Source organism: Saccopteryx leptura, chromosome 2 (assembly GCF_036850995.1).
Source record: "Saccopteryx leptura isolate mSacLep1 chromosome 2, mSacLep1_pri_phased_curated, whole genome shotgun sequence".
Classification (NCBI taxonomy): domain Eukaryota; kingdom Metazoa; phylum Chordata; class Mammalia; order Chiroptera; family Emballonuridae; genus Saccopteryx; species Saccopteryx leptura.
In genome coordinates, this window is record NC_089504.1 from 267,452,560 (window position 1) to 267,475,348 (window position 22,789).

The following is a 22,789-nucleotide window of genomic DNA, read 5'->3' on the forward strand; positions in this document are numbered from 1 at the left end:
ACCTGGAATTCTTTACCCAAATCTCCTCCCCAAAAAAATCTTTCAAAAGCAATGGTGAAATAGAGACTTTTTAAACACACAAAAGTGAAATAATTAATCATCAGCAGAACTACATGACGGGAAATACTAGAGCAAGTCCTTCAGAGACGAGGAATATGATATCAGCTGGAATCTGGAGCTACAGGGAGGAATGAATGAACAGCACCAGAAGTGGTAACAACATGGGTGAACATGTTCATTTTTCTTATTATATATATCTCTTTAAAAGCTAATTGACTTCTTAAACAAAGAGTAACATCATCGCAGTGTGGAGTTTAAAATACAGTAATATAAAATAAAATGGATGATAGTAGCAAAAAAGATCAGGAGAGGAGTAATGAAAGTGTACAATTCTGAGGTTTTTATAGTATACATGAAGTGGTATAATATTACTTGAAAGAAGGCTGTGATCAATCAAAGATGTATACTATAAACCCTAAAGCAACCACTAAAATAAAATAGAGTTATAGCTAATAAGTTAGCAGTGGGGATAAATAAAGTATATTGCCCCTCTCCTCTCATATTCCTACTCTGCTCAAATGGCCTGTCTGCTTCCTTTAAGTGACAGGACACGTAGGTGCTGTAAACTCAGATCCCAGAGCCACTGAGTCTGAAAGAGAAAACAGTCACTGACTATAAAGGGCTCACTGGAGTTGGCTGTTCCTCAGGCCGCCTCCGCGTTGGATGGGTGGTCTAACACACATTGGGACATAAATAATATTCAATAAATCTAAACAAAGGCAGAAAAATGGGGACAATGGAACTAAGAACAGATGGGACAAATAAAAAACAAACAGAAAGATGATAGATTAATCATATCCATAATCACATTGAGTATTAATGATCTAAATAGCCCAATTAAAAGGCAGAGATTATTTGATTGCATATAAAAAGCAAGGCCCCATTGTATGAGGACTACAAGAAATACATTTTAAATATAAAACACAAATTGGTTTAAAGCAACAGGATGGAAAATGATAGATCATGTAACACTATTTAAAAGAGAGCTGGAATGGCTATATTATTATCAGACAGAGTATATTTCAGAGCAAATAATTTACCAGTGATAATGATGGTAACTTCATGATGATAGATGGGTCAATTAATCCAGGGAAAAGGATAATCTTAAGTGTTTATGCATCTAAGTCCAGGGCTTCAAAATGCCTGAAGTAAAAACTCACAGAACTACAAGAAGAAATAGACAAATTCACAATTATAGTTGGAAATTTTAATACCATTCTCAATTACAGACCAAACAAGTAGGCAAAAACCAGTCAGGATATAGAAGATTTGAACAACACTATGGAACAACTTGACCTGACATTCACAGAACATTCCACTCAACAAGAAACACTCTTTGCAGTGCATCTGGAACATTTTCTAAGATGGACCATTTCATCCTTATTAGATAGGTACTATCATTATCCCCATTCACACCTGAAAAAATGAAGATACAATAACTGTCTCATCTGGGCTTGGAACTCAGGCTATCTGACCCCAAACTCTTAATCACCAGGCACTGCTACCTCCCTTAAACACCTGAAATAGCACAGACCTCCGTGAAACTTTAGGACTTAGAATGCAATCCCTTTTGAATAAACAAAGGAGTAAGCTTCTCAAATAGCATTCTCTAAATACTACTTAGAAAGGAAGTACATTCCCCCTCTCTCATATTCCCAGTCAGCCCAAATGGTCTGTCTGCTTCCTTTAAGTGACATGACCTATAGGTATGATAAACTCAGATCCCAGAGCCCCTGGGTTTGAAAGAGAAGACAGTTGCTAACTACAAAGGGCTCAAGGGAGTGGGCTCTTCCTCGAGCTGCCTCCATCTTGGATGGGTGGTATCTCTCTAACACACATTGGAACGTGATCGACATGCCTGTTTGCCCCTCTTTAAATGCCGGAATTCAGACAACTCTTTTCACAGGAAAGGAATACTTTTTTTTTTTTTTTTAAATTAAAAATGAAGCGAAGAATCCTTAGCTGATGGTTGAGTTTCTTTGTCCACCTTCTTATCTGTTATTAGTATTAGAACGTATATAATAATTGCAGAACGGAAAAACTGGAATGTTTTTCCAGGGCGAGGTTTCCTTACTTATCAGCTAGAAAATGCCATGGAGGGCAACACCTTTTTAATGGATTTTTGGCTGAGACTTGGAACATGGCACTTCTATGGGAGGAAATGTGGAGTGGGGATATTATTCTGCCTCCCCATGTTAAGGGGAGACTCAGTCTGCTCAGCAAACATGAGTCTTGATAATGAAATGAAAAAAATCAGATTTCTCTTAATATCCTCCCTCCCTCCCTCCCTCTCTCTCCTCATCCTTTCCACCTGGCTTCCATCCTGTATCCAGTCCAGCTTCCTTCCTCTCTCCCATCTTTCCTAACTCCAATCAGCGACATCCCAGTTCCTGCTGTCTCTCTCATTTCCTTCAACAGCTCCTTTCCCATTCCCCCGCGTTTGGTCCATCCGGCTGTCTCCTGCCTCCTTCCCCAGCATCTCCAAAGTCCCCCAGGAGATCAAAGAGTGTTGGTGGTTGCAGCCCCGCCCGAGAAGTTGCCAGCTCCCCCTTCTGGCCGGGCCGAGGGACCGGAGGCCGGCTGGGGCGTCCCGGCTTTGCGGGGGAGGGGGTCTGGAAGAGGTGTCTGAGGCAGCCTTGCACACAGGAGGGAAGGAAAATCCCCTTTGTGCTAGTTAGTGCGGTGGCCTTCGGTTTGGGTCTCTGCCACCCATTCTCGAAAGCCATTGTTTACCGGGGGTGTTTGTGGGTTAGAACAGGGCGGGCGGGAGCGGAGCGCGCGGCGAGCGCTCCCTCGGAACTGGCTTGACCCGCGGCTCCGAGCGGAGCAGTCGCCCTCGCGGAGGAGGGGGGCTTCGGCGACGGCGGGGGGCGCTGCCGCCGGCCAATCAGAGGCCGAGGCCGCGCCGGGCTCCCCGGGCTCCGAGCGGGCGGCGAGCAGTGGAGAGCTGGGAGCTCCGTGGCCGGCCCGGCGCAGAGCGGCGGCGGCCAGGGCAGCGGGACACGGCGCGGCGCCGCTGGGCTCAGAGTGGCCCCCGGGCTCGGGCCGGCGCGCCGCCCGCACTCCGCCACACGCCGCCGGCCGCGGCCCCGGAGGAAGCTGCGTCCGGACAAAAGCGGCTGCATCTCTGCGGCTCAGCCCCGGCAGGGATTCGGGGTCGGTGCCGGTCCCCGTCCGACTCGCCGCTCCAAACTTTCTGCTTAGTTTTCAGAGACTTGCGGGGTCTGATGAGCTGCTCGGAGAGGAAGCCCCCTGCCTGTTGTTGAGAGGGCTAACACCGTGCTTAACGCTCAGAAAAAAGAGGGGGAAAGAAAAAAAGAAAAGAAAATGATTTCCCTGGACATTGTCCACACAGTACTCCTGTTTGCTCTTCTTTATTCTTCCCTAGCTCAGGATGCAAGCGCCCCATCCGAGCTCAGGGCAGACGAGATTCCCGAGGGGGCCTCCACCTTGGCTTTTGTGTTTGATGTGACTGGTTCCATGTATGATGATCTAGTTCAGGTTATTGAAGGGGCTTCCAAAATTTTGGAGACGTCTTTGAAAAGACCTAAGAGGCCGCTTTACAACTTTGCGTTGGTGCCTTTTCATGATCCAGGTAAGGGGACTGTTTATTCTTTGTTATTTCTCCTGAGCACGTCGTGTTTTATGCTATGAAATTGTTTCAGTGCCGGGAAGTTTCAAAACCTATTTTCTAAATGTGTAGCTGAAAAACGGTTGTAACAAAGAATTGCTGGTTGGCTTCTGGTGGGGCTCTGATACCTGTGCTAGGTCTCAGCCACGGAGTGGAGAGATGGCTTGTTTAGGGTGCTTGTACAGTGGTCCCCAAACCTGGAAATGTGGAATTATGAGAACCAGAATCCAGAGTCTGAATCAACGGCATCAAAATCGGAGTTCATTGGCTTTTTAAAGTTTAGAGCTAAAGAATGTGTAGTTATTAAGGCAGATTTGAACGCGATGTTCAGCAACCATCCTTCAAGAGCTAATATCGAGGCTGAGAGCACGCTGAGGATAACTCTCATATAAGAACAGGGCGGGGGGGGGGGCTGCTTGTGTGAGACAAGGAAGCTTGTAAGTAATTACTACTAGTGAAACGGAAGAGATGAAAATGGGAGAGAAACCATTCATTTCTTAACTGAATCTATTCATCTGTGCACCAAGTCATCATTAGTTAGGTTCACAGATGGGTATAAACATTATGTCTGTGTCTCATGCAGTAGAAATGCATGTAATTTGGTATGTTGGTGTTCTTTAAATGTAGTAGAAGCAAAATACCTTTTTGTTTTTTGCCCTAAAGCTATGGATTTCAGCTGCCCCACTGTAATATGATCCGATTTACCCCCCCCCCCAGTTTCTCTTCAAAGTGGCACCCTTCTGTGAGGCTCATAGGAGCCATCATTGTCATTGCTGAGGGTAACATTGTCCAGGAAGCCCTGGGGCTTGCTGTCTAAATCTACCTGAGTTTCATTAGCACAAATCACTGCCCAGTTGAAGAAATAAAGCAATGGTTTCTTCCAAGTTGTCCCTTACTGTTCTTCCACATTTTCCCTTCTTTGAAATTCTCTCTCTTTACTAGGCGATCTTGACGCAACCTCTTCACAATAAGAGCTTGACATTGAGAATTTCCAATGCTTTCCTTGTGCATTTGACAAACAATAAGTTCAAATGATTGCTAGGTATTAGATGTAGCAGATGTCAGTTATTTCTTAAAAAGTGGGTGGGGAGGAAGGTAGAGGGACAATAGACCTTTCTGGGATTTCTACATTGATTAAACATGCAATGTTCTTTATATTCGAATGAAGAATTGAATGGTCCCTTACTGTGTTTACTAAGACACCTCATGCCTCATGATGTTCCGATTTATTCAATATCAAGATGTTAGTGCTGATGCAGTTCAAGACTTGTTGTTTGGAATAACCTCACTCTGTTTCTTCTATAGGGTTATATCTGAGGTTGGCTAAAAAATAAAGTAAAAATTGTTTTCTCTAATTAACACCACAGTTCGCTCTTCTCCAAAAGACTCTTATGAAATGATGTTACTGCAAACAGAACCCAGAAATTGCCTCAAGTCATAAATGGAAACTGGCTCATCTTAATATTTTGATGTGATATGAAATTTATTGGAATGAATTGTGTTGTGGTGTGCTGCATTCCAATTGTTACCAAATGGGAGAGCTTGATGGAGTTGACTTTCCTATAGTTTAGCAATCATGTTTCAAAGTGGGGGAAACTTGGCATGCTAATAAGAGATGACTAATAAATTAGAACTTTTTTAGAGTTAATACGTGAAAATGATTAAGTTGGCTCTATAAAACTGATTGTAAGTATAATTCAGCAGAACTATTCATTCTATTTTCATTGTGATTAAAGTAGAGAGAAGTGGCCAAGTGTTTCTGTTAGGTAAGAGTAGTTAAAAAGTATTGTTGAAGATAAAGAGGGAAATAGAAGTTAACACATGCTAATAACCTTTAGTTTACTAATTCATTTTAATGGATTGTAGTAGTATCTTGAGGTAACATTTTCTCTCTCACACTGTGTGTGTGTGTAACCATTAATTAAGTGTAGAGATTTTTATGAGTTTCTTTGAGCCAAACTGGTGACAATTGCCAGGAAGCAAAATATCAATGAATTGAGACAATGCTTCAGAAAATGGTAGTTTTGCAGCTTATTATATACATTAGAATCCGAGGAGGAGGTGTAAGGTGGATTGTTACATGAAATCCATTGGTGATAGACTAAGGGGGAGGGAGAAAGCAAAATGTGGAAATCTCTGGGATTGGATAAAAAGTAAAACAGAAACACATTCTTCTTTTACATTGGAGGGCTCAGGGTAGTTAATAATTCACATATACAGCACGTAGAGAGGCTCTGGGGGGAACAAGATAACAGAGGGGTTCTGCAGTGGGCTGTGCCCTGAGGGGTCTGGAAAAGAAGATGACTCTGACATTTCAGAGGTGTGTTATCTTAGATACAAAAAGACAGTAGACAGGCTCACTTAATGTAGACTGACCTCCATCAAAGAAACTTCAGGCCTAGAACATGACTACCTGCCACGGCTCACCTTCAGTAAGGAATTTTTATGGCCAGGTCATTGTATGTGGTTACTTTTGGGCTCTGTGTTTGTAAGGCCTGTCATGCAGGCCTCCCCTGACCTGAGCTTGTCAGGTAGTAGGTGGCCCCTTTTTGCATCTACTTTTATAATAAAACTAGTAATCTAACGAGTAAATGTTTTCTGAGGATTTTTCTAAAATTTATTTTTATTTAAAAATTTTTATTTATATTTATTTATTTTTAAAAAATCAAATTTATTGGGATGACATTGGTTTGCAACACCATGCAGGTTTCATGAAACACCACCTGCCCAACGCATCATGCGCCTTCTGAGTTTTTTGAGCTGCTCTAGAAAATTAATTGAACCCCAAGGAAGGGGTTGTGGGAATCTCTGATTTATAGTCAGTTGGTCAGGAACACATGAAACGACTTGGGTGTGTGACTGATGTGTCAAGTGGGGAAGAGTGCCGTCTTATAGAACTGAACCCTTTGTCTGTGGACTCTGATGCAATTTCTAGGTAGATAGGCATCAGAATTGGGTTGAATTGAGTCGAATTCTTGGACAGCCTGCTGGTGCCTGAGAATTACTTGTTGTAAATGTGGGGAAGTACCCTCTCCCCACATTGAAATTGGGTGCTCAGAGCAGAATAGGACATACTTTCATTTCTTGTGGGCATATACCTAGGAGTGGAATTGCTGGGTCATGGTAATTTCATGTTTAATTGTTTTAACTGCCAGACTGTTTCCAAAGCAGCTGTACTATTTTACATTCCCACCAACAGTGTATGAGGGGTCAGATTTTATCATGTTCTCAACACTTAGTTTATTATTGAACTTGTTAATTCTTATGTATGAAATTTTCCTGTGATTTTTTTACAACCCTCCAAATGGATTTCTGTCTTCCTCAGAACACAGCTTCAGGAGGGCAGATTGTCTCTCCATTCATCCCCCAGTCTTCCATTTCTCCTTCTCTCTGTAAGGTGGGACCAGACACAGAGGACATACAGTGGGCCGATGCATTTTAATGAATCACTTCATGGGAAGAAACATCCTCTTCTTCTCTTTCTCAGTGATGTCTCCACTTTTCTCCTCAGAATATCTTATGTCAGAGTTCATTCATTCAGTCAGTCACTCACTCATTTACTCACTTGTTACGTTTCAGGTATTGATCAGATACTGGGACTACAAAGGAAAATAAAAGAGACAAAAGCTTCTGTACTCATGGAGCTTCCATTCTATTGGCGGGACACAAATAATAAAGAAAATAATTAAAACATGTATTGTTTCTTTGTTGGTAATATTTGCTTTGCAGAAAATAAAAAGCAGAAAAGGGGCATGAGAAGTTTAAGGTAAATTGAAAGTGTTGAAATGTTCAATATGCCCCCAGTTGGAAAGGTCATATTGAACAGATGCTTGAAGAAGACATGGGAGGGAGGGATCGGTGAGTATATCTGAAGGAAGACTTTGGCAGGCAGAGGGACAATAAATGGAATGCTCTTGAACATGGCAAGAGCATCCGGACAAATTCAAGGAACCGTGAAAAGACCAGAGCATCTAGAGCACTGTGAGTGATAAGGAGAAATCAGGGGCTGGGGTCAGAACGATGATGGGGCCATCCCATGGAAGAGCGCATAGGGCACTGTGACTTTGACTTTTCTGTCAGTGAAATGGGAGCCATTTTCGTGTTTTGAACAGAGCAGTGACATGACCTGACTTAGGCATCCACATAATTATTCTGGCTGTTATTTGCTAATAGTCTAAGGTGGAACAGGGCAGAAACAGGGAGGCTAGGAGACTATTGCATCATCCAGGCAGAAGAGGATAGTCTATTTTAGGTGACACTGGTAGCCAGGGAAGTTTAGAGAAAGAGCTGAATTCTGTATATTTATATGAAACTAAAATGATTTAATGATGAACTGGATGGAGTGTGTGAGAAGAAAGAAGACAAGACAGATTCTGGAGACTTATCTTGAGTGAATAGAAGCTTAGTATAGTCATATATTGAGACAGAAGAATGAGCAAGAAGCAGGTTCGAGACACAGTGTGAGGATGAGGCTTTTGATTTTGGATATACTTGAGTTTAAGATGCCTTTTGGTACCCAGCTGGAGATACTAAGTTTGAGGCGCTTATTGGATGCCTAGTGGAACCATTTAGAAGGCAGTTGGATATATATAAATAAAGTTCAAAGGAAAGAGTCTGGGTCAGAGATAGAAACTTGCGATCGAAAGATATACAAACAGATGGTAGGTAGTGCTGTGAGGCTAAATGAGACCAGTAGGGACTGATTAAATGGAGAATAGTAAAGTCTGATGACCTAGCCCCAGGAAACTCCAGTGTTTAGCGGTCAGAAAGATGAGGCTGAACCCGCGAAGTAGCCTGAGAAATTGAAGTCAGAAATGGAGGAGAAGAGTATATTATTCTAGAAGTCAAGAGAATATAGTGTTTCAAGGAAAAAGCACTAATTGGTTAGTTAAAAAGGAGATTGCTAATCAGCTAATCTATTCAGCAATATGGAAGTCATCGGTGACAAAATACAAATGCAATGTAATAGAAATAACATCCAATTTGAAACAGAAGATTTGGGTTATTTTGCTTCTTGTGATTTAAGCAAATCATTTAACCTTGCCAGATTCTGTATCTCTGTTTATAAAATTACTGCATTGGTAGGTTATTAACAAAGCCCATGATTTTAATGATCATAACAAAGGTAAGTGACTACAAAGAGCTTCAAAGTTAAAGGACTTTCCTAATGGGGAGAATTATCAGCATTATATATCTCTGCACTTAAGAGTTTAATAGTTGTTAATTGTGAGCCTTCAGTGACTTTTTGTGGTCTACAGCAGTGGTCCCCAACCCCCGGGCCGAGGACTGGTACCGGTCCATGGGCCATTTGGTACCGGTCCGCAGAGAAAGAATAAATAACTTACATTATTTCCATTTTATTTATGTTTAAGTCTGAATGATGTTTTATTTTTTTAAAATGACCAGATTCCCTGTTACATCCGTCTAAGACTCACTCTTGACGCTTGTCTCGGTCACGTGATACATTTATCCATCCCACCCTAAAGGCCGGTCCGTGAAAATATTTTCTGACATTAAACCGGTCCGTGGCCCAAAAAAGGTTGGGGACCACTGGTCTACAAGGCCTACACAATGTTGAGAAAACATTCCAGGCCTTTAATAAAAAGATTCTCTTAGAATATTATTTTTTTTTGAGCAATAGCAAAATCACTTGAAACCATAATGAATATCAAGAAAGATTTCTACAAGAAAATTGTTGCACATTCAGACCTTGAAAACCTATAGGAATTTATATGAACTAAACTTCAAGTTGAAATGTCTTCAGTTTCAATATGTATAGGAAAAAGAGCCAAGAAGATATTATCTTCCTTTGCCTCAGCCCATACTATGTGAAGAAAGGTTTTCATGAGGAAAAAGGACTGGTCTTTTAAGTCCAAGAAAACCAAATGAAAGGGAATGAACTAAAATTTAAGAGAGAGATTTTGGTTGGCAATGATTACTTTGTTTCCTAGCATGATAGGGTATTTTAATCTGAGAGAGTGGATCCCGTGTCACTGGGCGTTTTCTGAGGACATGTACAAGCATTTCGCTATGCACAATGAAAACTTTCTCCCAAAGTGTAAGGATCACATTTTGATAAATACAGTACATGTGTTAGTAATGCTACTAGTTAACAGACTCCTCTCTGACTCCTAATTTTTTGTTTAAGTTAGGAACAGCCTGCCATTGATTATTGGTCAATCAGAATTTGGTTTTGCTTATGTTGTCTCTCTGGTCAAGCAAACAATAACCATTTTCTGTGGTCTTTATAACTCTGCTTCCCCAGCTTTCTCTCTGATGAGACAGTTTGTGCAGGACCCATATATCTTACAGGCCTGGCACAATTATACACTCAACAAATGTTTCCTGACTCAATGCTTGAATAAGAACAGATGATTTCTCTAGGTATTTGAATCTTGCCTTGCATGTCTATGATAAATCACAATAGTCAGAGGAATAAAACTAAACAAGATAAAAATTTTCTAATTAGACATTTTTGATGATTGATATATATATATCCCATCAAAGCTTGAAATGAAATGAAGATGTCATTGTGACCCAGATAATGTCTGAGCCATGGGTAGTCATGGATTATTTGTATAGTAGGTAAATTTGGGGAGGATTTCTGTGCAGTCAGGAGCGTCTTAGCTGTCTGCCTACTTTGTAGTTTTAATGCATAGAAGAAGTGTGACTACAAATAAATCAATTTCTAAACAGTGCTGTACAAACAAAAAAACACATCCTAAGTGGTTCTCACAGGTCTGTGGGGATCCTCAACCTTGGTGGAGTTTTTTCCTGATAAATCCCATGAGGTCCCCACCTCTGGAGAATAGGAAAAGATTCTAAACGGACATATGTATGTCAAATATAAGGGATAACCATATCAACTTTCCCTACTTTAGTCACGTAGTCATGGTTAAATAAAACAATGCATGTCCAAATCCTTTAAAAGCAGTAAAGAATCAACAATGTTGCTCTTGCTTACTGAATGACTCACATTTGTCTATAAAGATTGGGTAGCCACTGGAGAGAAGCCAGTTACCAAGAGAAATAGAACATTTATATAATTAGACTAAAAAATTAAAGAGTAAAAATATCTACTTGATGACTATTAACCTATAGGCAAAGGACATTTCAAACCAGTTCAAATGTAGTACCATTCTAATACACTAAGTATTTGAAGTGTGTATTCAATGTCACACTGTCCCATTGGGCTCCAGACCACTGCTTCATAAATGGGAAGCCAGCAAGAGAATTTAACAATTCAAAGATAAGCCCTTATATTCGGGCGATTCGTTTATTCAATCACTCATCAGTCAATAATAGACTTCCTACTATTTGTCAAGGACTATCTAGGTGCTTTTGATTGAGAGCTAATGAGGGATAGCTTACAAGAAGTTAACAACCTGTGGGGTAAAGAGCATAACAATATTGTATACCACGTTATGGTTATAATGGAAAGAAGCAGGGGCGTGTGGACCCAGAGCAGGTCCCCTGGTTCTGAATTCCAGAGGGTAATGGTCAGCAAAGGTTTTCTGGAAGAAATGTGGCCTGGCTGAAACCTGAAGACAGTGCATGAGCAAAAGCAGTTTAAGCAAAATATTAAGGAGCTTGGATTTCATCCTGAAAGCCATCAGGAACCTGGAAGGATCACAAGTGAGGAGTGACAGGATTGGGTTTTCATGTTGGATCTGTCTCGCGAATGGATCGGGGCAAAACAGTCCTGAGAGCCGAGATGCAATCTGAGGCCATCGCAGCAAGTCAGGGGGGAAGTACTGACGAGACTGGGCCTAGGGGCAGGGAGAGACTTCTGAGCTATTATTAAGAAAGTCCAATAGAACATGGGGAAAAAGGGAAATATGATTGCTTTCCATAGGTTAAAATATGAAATTGGTACACAATAGAAGAGAAAAAATACATAAAGTTAGTGTTAAGAAATACCATTACTCTCAGGCCAGTAGACTTGGATAGTGAGTATGCGCCTTATACATTAATTTGTCTAAAATAAAATATTAATGAAAAATACAGGGGTCAGCAGTGAAAAAGAGAGTCACAGAAAACAGATTTAGGCATTGTACAACCAAGCTTTTTTTTAAAAAAAATATTGATCGATTTTAGAGAAAAGGAAGGGAAAGAGAGAGAGAGAGAGAGAGAAGCATTGATTTTTTGTTCCATTTATTTATGCATTCACTCGTTAATCCTTGTATGTGCCCTCACTGGAAATTGAACCTGCAACCTTTGAGTATTGGGATGATACTCTAACCAACTGAGCTACATACATGGTCAGGGCCTTTTTTTTTTTTTTTTTTCAGAAACAGAGAGAGAGAGTCAGAGAGAGGGATAGACAGGGACAGATAGACAGGAACGGAGAGAGATGAGAAGCATCAATCATCAGTTTTTCGTTGTGACACCTTAGTTGTTCATTGATTGCTTTCTCATATGTGCCCTGACTGTGGGCCTTCAGCAGACTGAGTAACCCCTTGCTCAAGCCAGCGACCTTGGGTCCAAGCTGGTGAGCTGTGCTCAAACCAGATGAGCCCGCGCTCAAGCTGGTGACCTTGGGGTCTCGAACCTGGGTCCTCCGCATCCCAGTCCTACTCTTTATCCACTGTGCCACCGCCTGGTCAGGCCAGGACCTTTTTTTTTTTAAATTGACATATTTTGTTAGTTTCAGGTGTACAACATAATGATTTGATAGTTGTTTATGTTGTAAAATAATCACTGCAGTAAATCTAGTTAATATCTGTCACCATACATGTTAACATTTTTTTTCATGTGATGAGAACTTTGAAGGTCTACTGTCTTAGCGGCTTTCAAATATGAATACAGTATTGACTGTAGTCACCATGCTGTACATTACACCACTGTGACTTATTTATTTTATAAGTGGAAGTTTGTACTTTTTGACCTCCTTCATCCATTTCACCCACTTTCTACTCCCTACCTCTGGCAACTACCAATAATACGTTCTCTGCACATATGAGCTCAGTTATTTTTTCTCTTAGATTCCACATATAAGTGGTATCATACATTATTTGTAGTTCTCTGTCTGACTTATTTCATTTAGCATAATGCCCCAAGGTCCATTCATGTTGTCACAAATGGCAATATTTCCTTCTTTTTGATGGCTGAGTAATATTCCTCTCTGTGTATGTGTGTGTGTGTGTGTGTGTGTCTATAGTCATCCATCAATGGACACTCAGGTTGTTTCCATATCTTGGCTATTGTAAACAATGCTACAATTAACATGGGATACATATATTTTTTTGAGTTAGTGTTTTATTTTTCTTCAGATGACTCCCTAGAAGTGGAATTGCTGGATCATGAGGTAGTTCTATTTTTAACTTTTTGAGGAACTTCCATACTGTTCCCCTTAGTGGCTACATTAATTTACATTCTCACTAATACTACACAAGGGTGTCCTTTTCTCCACATTCTCTCCTACACGTGGTGTTTCTTGTCTTTTTGATAGCAGCCATTCTAACAGGTATGAGGTGTCTCCTTGTTGTTGTGATTTGCCTTCCCTGATGATTAGTGATGTTGAGCACGTTTTCATGAACCTGTTGGCCAATTGTGTTCTTCTTTGGAAAGGTGTTTGCTCAGATCCTCTGCCCATTTTTAAATTGGATTATCATTATTACAGTATTTTTTTTTTTTGCCAACTTCAATCTAGGGTTCAGAATATTAGTTCCTTCTATGCTTAAAGAACCAGTCCACCCATAAGCAACATTACAACTGTAGTGATAGACTGTTTATCTTTATAAATATGTAATGATGTCATGACATTTTTGGATCATACTCTCCTAGTTTGGGTTGCATGCTCACCAAAGAGCTTCCTGAAGATTTAGCTTCATGCTTTTGTCAGACTGGCACTTCTGTCGGATTTCCCAGACAGTCATATTCCTGATTGGTAAGTCATATTTTGGTATACCAGTTTTAGATGTCAGTCTCAATTGTTTAAAATACTCTGATGGTGTCAAGTTAAAGTTCCTGAGTTTGTAAGCCTGAGCCTCAGGCCTTAGTTGATGGCAAATTGACCAAAGTGTATGTCTCTCTGAGAAGATCTGTTTGAGTGGCTTGTCTGTCTCCAGGTATCATCCCTTCAGCACATTCTGCTGTCAGTGTTAGTGTGAACAGTGCCAAGTAGCTGTTCTATCCACTGGAAGCTTACGTAGATGACAGCTGAAGCCGTCGGAATAAATGAGGTCATCCAAGGAGAGGGTGTAGACTGAGAGATGAAGGAAGACAAGATAGAACAATGGAAAACCCAGGCATTTAAAATACAGTGTGTGTGGGGGTTAATAAAGGGTTCTGGTAAGGAGAGTCCAGGTCAATAGGGAGAGAGACAAGAATGAGCAGTGTTTGGAACTCTAAAAAAATGTTAGATTTAAGCAGGAGAAGTTACCAACCCTCTCCATGTGTAAGACTACTGGAAATAAAAGCTTAACTAATAAAAGCTAAACTAAAAGGCTAGAAATGCACAGAATCTTGGGGGGAGGTGAGGCCAGGATGCTGAAATGATGGGTAAGAAAATTGTGTCTAAAGTACAGGCTTTGGAATCCCATACCTGGGTTGGAAACCGGACTCCACCACTTACTTGTCCTGTGATCTTACCTTCTTCACATTTCAGTTTCAGTAATTCGGGATAATATTATCTACTCAAAGTTGATGTGAGGATTGAAATAATAGATGTCCAAAAGTTAATGCAATCCCCTGCACACAGTAAATTCTCAACAAATGGTCACTATTGGGACTTAGAGTTGAGAAAGAACATTTTAAGATTTTAAAATGGGGAAGAGGAGAGACTGTGTTAGTACTGCTGGCAGAGGGTCCATAGAGTAGAAGAGACAGAAAATGCCAAGGAAAGAACAGATAATTTATAAAACCAGGGCCTCGAGGAAGCAAGAGGAGATGGGATGCGAAGGAGAGGGGTTGGTTATTGGCAGGAGAAGACCTCTGGTTGATTGTGATAGGAGAGAAGCAGACCATAGACAGAATGCATGGTCATGGACAGGGGTAGTTTGGGATGCAGGATATTGGGTGACTTTCTGTTTGATGGACTCTTTTTCTCTCCCCTGAAATACGTAGAAAGGAGAGTCATTTGGTGAGAGGAGGGAAGGAGAAGAAGGGTAAATAAGGAATTCTAGAAGAGTAATGGAGTAGAAGGTCACTACAGACACACAGATGGTTTCCCAGGATGAGTTGTGGGTCAGAAGATGACGTTGTGATGCTTGAACACTGCCTCCCTATGTGATTTCCCCCACTAGCTTTCAGCAGCCTGGGCATAACTGCTGAGGCTAACCACTGCTTTGATCCAGGACTGGGATTTTGTTGAGCAAGTGTGATTAAAACAACAGGATATGGTTAAGAGAATATTTATGAGAGAGAGAATGCAGTGACAGATCATAGAGTCAAATGTGGATGTATTAGACTAACAAGAGTTGAAATTTTCATGTGAGGGACACTGAAACAGGAAGTAGAGATTATTGTTAAGCCTAGCCAGAGTGTCTACCATAGAATTTAGCTTGAATAGACAAGGAAGTTAAACCAGAATGAAGATTGTGGGATGGAGCTCAGGGCACTTGAGTCTGCAGAGTTGAATGTGGATGTTGAAATTGAGTCTGCTGAGTTAAATGTGGATGTTAACGTAATCTAGATAATAACAGAGCTTTAGAATGGTGGGGAAGACAGTGAATCAGGCATCAATTTTTTATTTCATAAGAATGACTGAGAAGTCTCTAGGTGGCAGTTAGCTATGTATGATAAAGAGGATTAGAGAATGACGTGGGGGCATGCACCTCAAATGGCAGTGTTTTCTCTGAAGGTGGAGAAATAATGGAGTGGATAAAACATGACCCACCTGTTGCCCTGGTGTGTCTGGGGTATTGGAGGGACAGCCCTCACCAGGGACCCCTGCAGGATAAGGGGGGGAACCCCATTTCAGCTACAGGGGAAGGTAGGTGTAGGGTTCCCATGGAAAGATGGTTGGGCAGGTCATAGGATTTGTGAGGTCACTGGGTGATGAAAAGAAGGAGTCAGGATGAGGGGAAACAGAGAGGATGAGAGGCAGGGAAGGAGGAGTGCTTTGCATTGTGGGCAGTGACCACAGATGATGGGGGTGTGGAGCAGGGTGGGCTGTGCTTGTGCAAAGTCTAACTGAGGCTTGGGTATACACGAAAGATACCAGTTTGGGCCCTGGGAGAGGTGAAGCCTGATGAACTCAGCTGTTGGCACCTCTGTCCCAGGGCAGAGACTCCTGAGGAATCCTTATCTCATGTGTCTTATTGACACAGGCTTTGTAGTATCGTTTTGATTTCTAGTAATAACAGCTACCATTCAGTTTTGAGTCATGACTATGGACCAGACACTAAACTGGATACATTTTGTGTTTGATATCATTTAAGGCTCATGAGACTCTTAAATGGTGGATGTTATTGTGTTGACATATGAAGCAATTGGAGGCTTATTTTATATGAACTCTCACAGAATGTACAAAATATCCTGAAAAAGAATAGCTTTCTGCACATTATTTTTGCCCCTTCTTTTGTTTTGAGACATGTGTGAGATGGAGGAGCTGTGCCCAAGAAGGCATGGCACGGGGACCTCTGTTAGGTGCTGGGGCTGCCACACCCCAGTGCCACGAACGGGGTGGCTAAGAGAACAGGAGTTTATGGTCGCACAATTCGGGGAGCTAGAAGTCTGAGGTCAAGATGTGGGCAGTTCCTTCTGGAGGCTGTGGGGAGCGTGTGGTGGTGGGCTCCTCCTAGCTCCTGGGGTCTGCTGGCTGTCCGGGGTGCTCCCTGGCCTCCTCCTAGCTCCTGGGGTCTGCTGGCTGTCCGTGGTGCTCCCTGGCCTCCTCCTAGCTCCTGGGGTCCGCTGGCTGTCCGTGGTGCTCCCTGGCCTCCTCCTAGCTCCTGGGGTCCACTGGCTGTCCGTGGTGCTCCCTGGCCTCCTCCTAGCTCCTGGGGTCCGCTGGCTGTCCGGGGTGCTCCCTGGCCTCCTCCTAGCTCCTGGGGTCCGCTGGCTGTCCGGGGTGCTCCCTGGCCTCCTCCTAGCTCCTGGGGTCCGCTGGCTGTCCGGGGTGCTCCCTGGCCTCCTCCTAGCTCCTGGGGTCTGCTGGCTGTCCGTGGTGCTCCCTGGCCTCCTCCTAGCTCCTGGGGTCCGCTGGCTGTCCGTGGTGCTCCCTGGCCTCCTCCTAGCTCCTGGGGTCCGCTGGCTGTCCGTGGTGCTCCCTGGCCTCCTCCTATCTCCTGGGGTCTGCTGGCTGTCCGGGGTGCTCCCTGGCCTCCTCCTAGCTCCTGGGGTCTGCTGGCTGTCCGGGGTGCTCCCTGGCCTCCTCCTAGCTCCTGGGGTCTGCTGGCTGTCCGGGGTGCTCCCTGGCCTGTGGATGCGCCGCTCCCTGCCTCCATGTTCATAGGGCGGTCCCTCTGTGCACAGCACCAAATCTCCCTTTTCTATAAGGACACCAGTCTTACTGGATTATTGGCCTGCCCTACCCGTGTGTCACCTCATGTTAACTAACTACATCTGCTACAATCTTATTTCCGAATAAGGTCATGTCTTGAGGTGCCGGGGGACAGAACTTTAATGTGAATTTAGAGTAGACACAATTCAACCCATACTGGGACCACTCAGTAATTAACATTTAAAAAATCCCAAAAACTCTTATTACTAGGAAGGCTCAGTTTGTTCTATAAATTTCTGATAAGAATGTCTACATGAGGGAGTATTAGAAACCTAAGATTCAATCTCTCTTTGGATAGGAATGGGTCCTTGGTGGGAATTATGGAGAGAGGCATTGGTATGTTCTCAAAATAATTTGAATTTAAAAAATATATGTTTTACTTTTAAAGCATTTAATACTTTAGAGAATTTACCCTGAAAACATTTAATAAAGCTTTATTTGATTTTTGAGGGGAGATGTTGAGAAATTTAATTTTGAAATGGGGCAAATCCTATAGGAGCTAGGAATTCTGAAAATTAGATGTGAGTTCCAAAATATTTTGAGGTTGTATACTTCTAGGTTTTATTTATTTTTGTCCTGGAAACTTCAAACACCCTAATTGGAACAACTTTCCATTAGCATCAAACTTTATTTTAAAGCACTGCTTTATAGCAGGTGGAAGGAATTCCTCGAAGTTCCCAGGCTAGAAGGCACTCTGCCACCGAAAATGCTTCAGAGTGACTCTCAACTGTTCTTGTCAAGATCAGGTGGGTGATGGAATCGAGAGACTTGCATGGGATGGATCTTGTTCTTTAATTTTATTTTTAACCAAGTAGGAAGGTGAGAAAATACATTCTTTCATTAAGCAGTAGAGAACAAAAGCATTTGTTCTTAAAAGATATTGTACTATCTGAAATATAAATTTTTGAGATTCAAAGTGAACTCTGTTTTGCTTTTTGTTTACTTCATTATTTGTACTTCAAAGCCCTTTGCCAGAGCACACAGAGAGACCTCACTTCTATTGTTTTGTATTCCCCAGAGAGTCTTCCCTGCTCTTCTTAGGTGAACACATTCACCGCCCCCCTGACTCAGAGGATCACACTTTTGCCTTGAAGTTTTCTCCTAAGCCACACCCTGGGTTGGAATGTCTCCCCTGTGTGCCAGACCATTTCTCTTCTATAATTAAAAAGAATTTTCAAAATTCCGCCTCTTCCAAGGAGTTTTCCTTCAATGTTGGAAAAGGGTCATTCAATACTGAGATCCTCTTTTATACTTATTGTACCTCTTATGGGCTTAATTGGTGCCTTTGATAACTTCACTCCTCTTTTTTTTACCCTTCTATATTGTAACAGAAACAAACAGTTGTTTATCTTGACATAAAATTTAGTAGAGGTAGAATGACATAGGTTTTGCATGAATTGGTTCTAATAACAAATGGACTGATGTTTGGTTATTTAGTCAGTTACTAAATTTTCAGTTTTAGTTTCCTTAATAGTGAAGTGAAAATAGAAATCATACTTGGTAGAGTTGTGAGGATTAGAGGGGGAAAGGTACATAAAGAATTTGGTACAAAGCCTGACACAAAGTAAGGACCCAAGAGGAGTCTATAAAGGAAATAACACTTCACATAGAGTCAAACATCTGGGTGCTGGCTCTGTAACTAGGCAGGTCAGTTGACCTCTTAGAGAGCCTCCGTTTCCTTTGCCTAAAATAAGGATGTAATCAGTGGTGTGCTGATCAATATTAAACCACTGGCTTTGGAGAGGGGTCCTTACCTGTAGTATTTGGCGATTTCCATAGTGTGAATACTCCCCCACTGCCAATTTCAGACTACCAATACGATATCACTGGATGTAGAGCAGAGCTGGTAATAGATGTCTACAATTGTCCACTCACCCTTCCACAAAGGGGGTATTTATGTTTAAGTGAGATGATATTTGTGAAAGTACCTAGTGTAACAGGCATTTACTAGTGTTTAGTTTTGCTTGGAAAAGTTCTTTAGATGGGTAGCGTAGTTTGGGCAGAGTTAGTTTTATAATGGAAAAAGCAGGCTGAGCATTTTCTTCTCCATGACAATTTGATAAATTTCAACGGTAAATTCACGGAGAGGCTGGGCAGGCAACACCAATGCAGAAATGGAACAGGAGGACCCCACCACCCTCTTAAATGTCCACTGGGATAGCAAAGCTGTATCTCACATTTACCGCATTTTCCCATGTATAAGACGCACCTTAATTTGGGGGCCCGAAATTTGAAAAAAGTATTACATAAAATTATTGAACTCAAGTTTTATTCATCTACAACAAGTGCAGAAACAAGCATGAAAAAGCAGGAAATGCAAGTAAAATAATCTAAAACTACTGTACAAGATGCATCCAGTTTTTAGACCCCCAATTTTTCCAAAACAGGTGCATCTTATACATGGGGAAATATGGTACTAGCACCCCTCCCCCCACATGCATATTCTCCAGTGTTCCCCATCTCCATAAAGGTGCTACCATTTTCTTTTCTCTTTTGGTTTAAAAAGGTTAAAATTTATTATTATACATTTCTGGAGGTCAGAAGTCAGAAATGGGTCTCACTGAACTAAAACAAGATGTGCGTTCCTTCTGGAGACTCCGGGAAAGACTCCGGGCCTTCAGGGGCTGCCCACGGTCCTTGACCTCCCTCTCCCTCTGCAAAGGGATTGCCCAGTCAAGTCTGTGCAGCTATTTTCCTCTGGCAATGACCTTTCAGTTTCCATGTGAATTCTTCATAGCTTTAGTTATTGAACTTCTGTTCAGCTGGTCCTCGGATGGTTCTCCAGGTTGATTGTTCTATAAGTTAGTTGTAATTTTGATGTCACAGGAGGAGGCGAGCACAACCTTCACCTTGACCTGCTGCCATTTTCTCACAGCTGTTCTGGACAACACCCTCGGAGTCATCCTAGGATCATCTCTTTCTTGCACACCCCACATCCGATCTGTGCAAATTTTTATGGTTCTACCTTTAAGATTTCCATTTGACCACTAATCACCCTGTCTACTCCTGCTCCATTGCTCGAGTCACTTTAACTGATCTTCGGGCTACTCTCCCCAGAGCTGCCAGAGGATCCTTTTAAAATGAAATGCAGGTCACATTATTCCCAGCTCCCCTGTCTGACCTCCTTCCAGCATCTTGGGCTCTTCATTATTTTTACAAGCCAGACACACCCCCTCTCTGAAGCCAGTGTTCCTGCTATTCCTTCTTTCCCAGACCCTTGCATGGTTTATGCTGTGACTTCGAATGGCTGCTGGCTCTAAGTCACCTATTCAGAGTCCTTCCTTGGCCAAAGTCTTAACATAGCTCCTCACACGACTGTCCTGTAAACCTGCTTTTATTTCTCTTTTCATCAACTTAGCACTACTTGACATTAGACATAATGTGAATCCATTCACTGAAGCTCTGTCTCCACGCAATCTAAACTCCCAAGAGGGCAGAAACTTAATCTCATGACTGTTCACCAGAGCCTCACAAAGAAGGCTCCCTGGCATGCAGAAGGCACTCAGTAAATAGTTAATGAAAGGATGAATTTCTATAAATGTTTCATAAGTACTTGAAAAAATTTTCTAATTGTTGAGTGCCGAATTTTATATATTGTATGCTCATAAGATCAAGCTTGTTAATTATGTTATTCAAATACTTTCTTTATTAGTTATTGCCCAATTGATCCATTCTGAAGACATTATGTTTAAAATTTCTCACTGCACTTGTTCTTTTGTTTGTTAATTTTTTTTTGTAATTCCAGTCAATTTTTGTTTTAAGGATGTTTTGGGTCCATAATGGCTCAGGATTGTTTTAGGTTCATAATAAATTGTTCGTTTTATCTTTATCTTTTATTTTCATGATGTCCAACAGTAGAAATTCTTTTTGCTCTTTTTTTAAAAGTCTATGTATAACCCCTTCATTCTTGATTAGTAGTTTAGTTTATCTAGAATTCTGTACCTAACTTAGCCCACTGAAGATCTTGTTTTATTGTTTTTCTGACTTTTATTGGTGACGAGAAGCCTTCTAGTATTACTTCCATCTTTTTAGGCAAGCTGTCTTTTCTTTCTAAGTTATTTTAAGATGACCTCTTATGTGTTTTTCATTTTCTGACTTAGTGTCTAAGCATGGATTTGAATCTGTTTTCCTGCTTGTCTCCACAGCCTGAGGACTTAAGTTTGTATTCAATTCTGGATAATTTTTATCTTTCAAACATTTCTTCATTCTGTAATGTCCCCTTCAAAACATCCTATTGAGTGTATTATGAATCTCCCCATTCTATTCTCCAAGGCTCTTTGTCTTCCTTTCATATTTTCCATATTTTTTTCTCTCTGCTGCATTTTGGGCAATTTCCTCAAATCATTCATGCTGTTCTCTTCTGCTCTAATTGACTATTATGTCATCCATTAAATTTTCAAGTTCAGTAACCATAGTTTTTTTTATTTTCAGAAGTTTCATTTGATTCTTTTTCAGATCTGCCTATTTTATTTTGTATCACATGCTCTTAGATAGGATAGTCTCTTTAATATTGTTGTATTGCTTCTACCTTGGAAAGTGGTGCAGATTCTCCCAACTGTTTGATCTGCTAAATCTCTCTCATTGTGGTTTGTTTTCTTGTGTGGTTGCTAAATGTTCACGATGAATGCATCTTCAGCAGGGAGTCTAGGGTAGTCACCTTGTGTACTACTGATATTTCTACAGCAAGGTGTTGCATTTGTTTTTGTTGGGGTCCTAAAATTAGCATGTGGGCTGTTTGGCTTTAAGTACCTGCACCACACAGTTAGTATTATTCCTTCTAACCCTTCCGTTTCTGGCTTAGTGTTTCAACTTCTAGGAGATTTATTTCCCACGTTAGAGACCTGGATAGATGGCAGGTTTCTTGCCAATCCTCTGGCTTAGTGTGAGGAATTTTTCCTGATCCCCATTTCACTGATAGAGCTTGGCTTTAAACAGGGTTCTCTATTGTAGTTCTCTGATCCGAAAAGCTGATACCATGAAAACTGTGCTCACATGGACATTAAAATCTTAGCAGCCAAACCTCATAGCAGGAACTGACACCCTCTTTTGCTGCCATGGTGACAACTGGTTTACTTCTGGTTTGAGTTCCCTTTTTATTTTTAAGTAGTTAGGAAATTTCTCTCTATTATCACCCGAGCTTGGCTTTTTTGTAAAAAGAAAATTTAATTTTATATCCAGCGTTTCTGTTTTGTAAGGGGGAGTGTCTTCCATGTCAACTTAGTCCGCCATATTACTGACAGGTCACTTCTTTATCTTCACACTTTTCCTTGTCTGAATATTCTTTTCCCACATTAACTTTCTCCCATTTAAAATTTACTCATTGATTTGAGGGGCGGAGGGAGAGAGGGAGAGAAGCATCAACTCATTTTTCCACTTAGTTCCATTTAGTTGTGCATTCATTGGTTGCTTCTTGTATCTGCACTGACTGGGGATTGAACCCACAACTTCAGTGCACCAGGATGACACTCCATCCACTGAGCAACCCAGCCAGGGTCAAAGTTTCTCTCATTTTAAAAGAAGGTTTTTTTTCGTATTAATACATATATCTGCCTTCAAAGAAAACTCTAAACCCAGATGATTTCTCAGGAGAGCTTTACCAAGTATTCAAGGAAAAGTAATAATGATTTTTCAGAACTACTTTCTGGCAATAGAAT

General features: G+C 41.5%; 1 protein-coding gene across 1 annotated transcript in view; it reads left to right on the plus strand.

Annotated features, from left to right (window-relative positions):
- Window positions 1-3,000: 3,000 nt before the first annotated feature.
- The window catches only part of HMCN1 (hemicentin 1), a 412,067-nt gene continuing 392,278 nt past the window's right edge, over window positions 3,001-22,789 (plus strand). Inside the window, exon 1 of the mRNA XM_066361732.1 lies at window positions 3,001-3,655. Within this exon, the coding sequence (XP_066217829.1) occupies window positions 3,388-3,655 (268 nt within the window). The 5' untranslated portion in view covers window positions 3,001-3,387. The remainder of the gene's footprint in view (window positions 3,656-22,789) is intronic.